Source organism: Papilio polytes, unplaced genomic scaffold (genome assembly GCF_000836215.1).
Source record: "Papilio polytes unplaced genomic scaffold, Ppol_1.0 DF824158.1, whole genome shotgun sequence".
NCBI lineage: Eukaryota > Metazoa > Arthropoda > Insecta > Lepidoptera > Papilionidae > Papilio > Papilio polytes.
Window position 1 is genome coordinate 2,985,069 of NW_013525046.1, and position 4,016 is coordinate 2,989,084.

Genomic DNA, 4,016 nt, shown 5'->3' on the forward strand with positions numbered 1-4,016 from the left:
TAAAACTCACGGGCAACAGCGGCGCGCGGCTGTGCAGAATTATGAGTGAATGATCGCAACGAAGTATTAGATCTTTACTTAATTTCTTATAATTTATCTATTACTATTACTCGCGACTTATTCGTGCAGAATTTAAAAAAATATACATTTTACATATAGCTTTCGCCCGCGACTCCGTCTGTGTGGAATTAAGAAAAAATAAAAGGAAATAGCCCATGTGTTCTTCCAGACTATTCTCTACTTCTATGCCAAATTTCATAGAGATCCGTTCAGTAGTTTAGGCTACAAACTCTAACAAACATCCATCTATCTAAACTTTCGCATTTATAATATTAGTATGATGTTACTCAGTGTTAAAATACCTTTCTTATTGTGAAAGAATTATCCAAATCGGCCCATCAGCTATATCAATACATGCAAGAATACAAATCTTTCTTCTTTATAATAGTACTAGCATTCGCTCGCGACTCCGTTCGCGTGGATTTAAAAACAAAAAAAGTAAGTAACCTATGTGTTCTTCCAGACTATCCTCTACGTCTATGCCAAATTTCATCGAAATCCGTAGAGCCGATTAGGCTACAAAATCTAACAAACATCTATCTAAACTTTCGCATTTATAATATTAGTTAGATTTACAACTAGGATAATAAATTTGGTAAAAAAAGATCAATAAAGAACGTCGATGACAACTGTAAAAATTGTTCGTTATAGCATCTAAAATTGGTTAATTTCTTTTTGTTTGCCATATAATCTTAGATATTTTACTTTCATAATTGCAGCGTGCGTGGTTATAATCATAATATTTAGAACAGCCAGATCAAAATAGAAATATAAATTAAAAATTATTTATCGTATCAAATATTATCTTTTACAATTATCTCTGACAAGGGTTGGACGGTTAATTAACTAATGCCGTGAAATGTTATAAAGTTTAAAACTATGCAAATAATTGTGTTCACAAGTGTGTTGTATCAGCCACTCGCAGTATCCCTTGGGAATCTGTATGCTTTCAAACAAATTACATATGCTGTGGGCATACCCGTGAGATATCAAAACTAAAGTTACAACCATAGTTGAACTAGTGTTAGGTTCTTAAAATACTTGTGAAATTATGTGAGGTTTTTTTTTAATTCAGTTGAACTATCGTTAGGTTTTTTAAAATATAGTTGAACTAGTATTAGGTTCTTAAAATACCTGTGAACTTGTGTCAGGTTTTTTTAAAATTCAGTTGAACTAGTGTTAGGGTTTTAAAATATAGTTGAACTAGTGTTAGGTCCTTAAAATAAGTTGAAATTGTGTTAAGTTTTTAAATTCAGTTGAATTAGCGTTAGGTTTCTTAAAATGTAGTTGAACCAGTGTTAGGGTTTTTAAAATATAGTTGAACTAGTGTTAGGTCCTTAAAATAAGTTGAATCAGTATGATGTTTTTTAAAATATTGTAGGTATAGTTTGAGGATTTTTAAGGTATATACTGCTTAGTGTTTGTATGTGTGAATGTATATTGCTTAAAACTACATCCAGAGATAACTAAACATCAGTAATTTGTGCATGAATGAACCTTAGGTAAAAGGTACCTCAACATATAGAAGTTATGAGGTGGTTGCTATGTATTATTAGAAATGTGGCAATAGGTTTTTTTACCACTGGGCTATCGTAAATATTTGATTATTGTTTCTTCACAGTTTTATTCATTTTATTTATATTTTACTCTTTCCTATTCTTTCAGACTGCCTTTGACGAAGGTCCTCAAAACGGAGCCCTTACAACATACGATATACGACTCGGCACATCGTCTTGGTGAATTGTTGGAAAGTTGTGATATCTATAAATGTCCGTTGTCGCTAGTGGACTGGGCGCAAGGTTACTATAACGCCCCGGCGCCTCAAGTCGACACCGCGAGAAGTCCGTGGGCCTTGTTCAGTAGCAACTTTGGTTGATTTTAGTTTTAGTTAATTTGCATTTAAAATGATGTAGTACTCAGCTTTGATAATGAAATGTTTTGTTACAGTAGTTTTTTACTAGCGAAAAGAACATAATGTATTTTTTTAATTGTGTAAGATTAAGACAGTTCACCTCTAACTATCCGATATAGCACCGACTCGTGTTAGACCGTCCGTAGTCCTTCATCAAGTGGAGTGTTGATTTTCTTTGCAATCGAAGGACCCGACGGGTCCTAAAATTTGTTGGTGGCGTCACAGGATAATTAGACGTTAGTATTCGAAGTGTATTTGCCAATTGTTAAAAAAGTGTTTAAACTATACAGTTATAAGGATTGTTGGAAATATAAATAAAACAAACATTTTATTATTAACGCATAACATTTAATATTTATAGTTTATGTTATTATACATTTCAGTATTAGCAATAAGAATTGTGTATTCATAATAATACGTGTTAGTGCTTCGATTTAAAATTAATTATAACATTACAAAATGGAACTTATATTAAAAACTTATTCTATCTTTATGTATATTACGTGTACTTAATTTAACTTATATTCGATAACCATATATATAAGGTCTTAAATTATTTTATATGTTCATAGAATTCCGTAAACCATTGAGCTATTGTGACTTATTTTTTAATTATCAGATACATATAGCGTCGTGCGTAACTTAATAATATTCAGTGGTATATTAACCATGATACAAATGATTTCGGAATGAACAAATATTTATTCTATTTCTATCGCTAAGTTTTGTAACTATTGAATTATTTTTATATACGATTATTGTGTTTATAATAACCTTATAAGTATATTAAAATAAATTTAGGATTTTCACTTCCGTCTTATACTAATGTTATTATTTATTATTCATTACAATTAATGTGGTGTTCGTTCGTGTTTTGTCATTTTCACTGATCGTTTTATTTTTAAACAATTGAAGACAATAAAATGGACTTTAGCAACCATAAGTAAAAGTCAGATACATATCTGTTGTAAACAAAATAAATTTTTCAATTAATATAATAATTAAAGCATTGTTAATACCTACTTTAAAATTTTCTTGAAGAATTTTTATCTTGAATTACAAAAATGAATCAATTTAATAATAGTCCAAATGTTAAACAATTTATATTATAATTTTCATATGATGAAATTGAATAACACAAAACAACAATCTCGCTTGAACTGCCAAAATTGCATATCAGCTAGTCGTAACTTCATACGGAATAACATCATAGAAATGACATAAATAGCGTTCGATGATGTCGGAATTTACAGAGTTGAATTTCCAACAGAATTCCACACGTTTGAACATTCGATGACATTGATTGTGTTCAGCAAACATGTTGAAATTTTGATTCATTGATTGATCGCTTCTGTACATTGTTTAGTCTATGGAATAATATGTCCAAATAACTAAGTCAAATGAATTTTTTTACGATACTTTTTATAATCATTAAACATTTTAGTATTTTTAATCTATGTTAACAAAACGGTTTATTATTAATTTTAAGCCTATTTATTGTCTTCAATTTTTTAATAAACAAACGTCGTTACTCGTGACTAGAAAGATAAAACAAGAGTCATAACTAACCAAAATACTATATCTAATAGAGGACATTACATACTATAATACAAGACGAAATATCGAAACATACATTCAATCTTAACTTACACAGTATGTGCCACAAAGGCAACAGTAAAACAATATAAATTACAATTATCTACACGATAATTTGTCAATTTGCCAGTACGATTGCTTAACCAGACACAAATAAAGGACATTCACAATATACTTAAATACTCCAATTTGATAAAAATCTATTAAAAGATGATTCTCATCAAATTGGAGCATACTTAAAAACTTAGATGTAACACTAATAAAATAAGGCACACAGAAAGTCTAGAAAAAAACTTTGATAACACTAAAACTGACTAGAGAATGAATTTAGGACATCACTGAAATATAAATCATTTGAAATTAAAATGTGAAATTCCGATTAAATAAAAAAAAATAACTTAATTACATCAGTCTGGTTGATTATTCCAATTGTTTTAACTAAAATGCG

General features: G+C 29.4%; 1 protein-coding gene across 1 annotated transcript in view; it reads left to right on the top strand.

Annotated features, from left to right (window-relative positions):
• The window catches only part of LOC106111584, a 5,300-nt gene extending 3,004 nt beyond the window's left edge, over positions 1–2,296 (top strand). Inside the window, exon 4 of the mRNA XM_013293709.1 lies at positions 1,698–2,296. Within this exon, the coding sequence (XP_013149163.1) occupies positions 1,698–1,936 (239 nt within the window). The 3' untranslated portion in view covers positions 1,937–2,296. The remainder of the gene's footprint in view (positions 1–1,697) is intronic.
• The last annotated feature ends 1,720 nt before the right edge of the window (positions 2,297–4,016 follow it).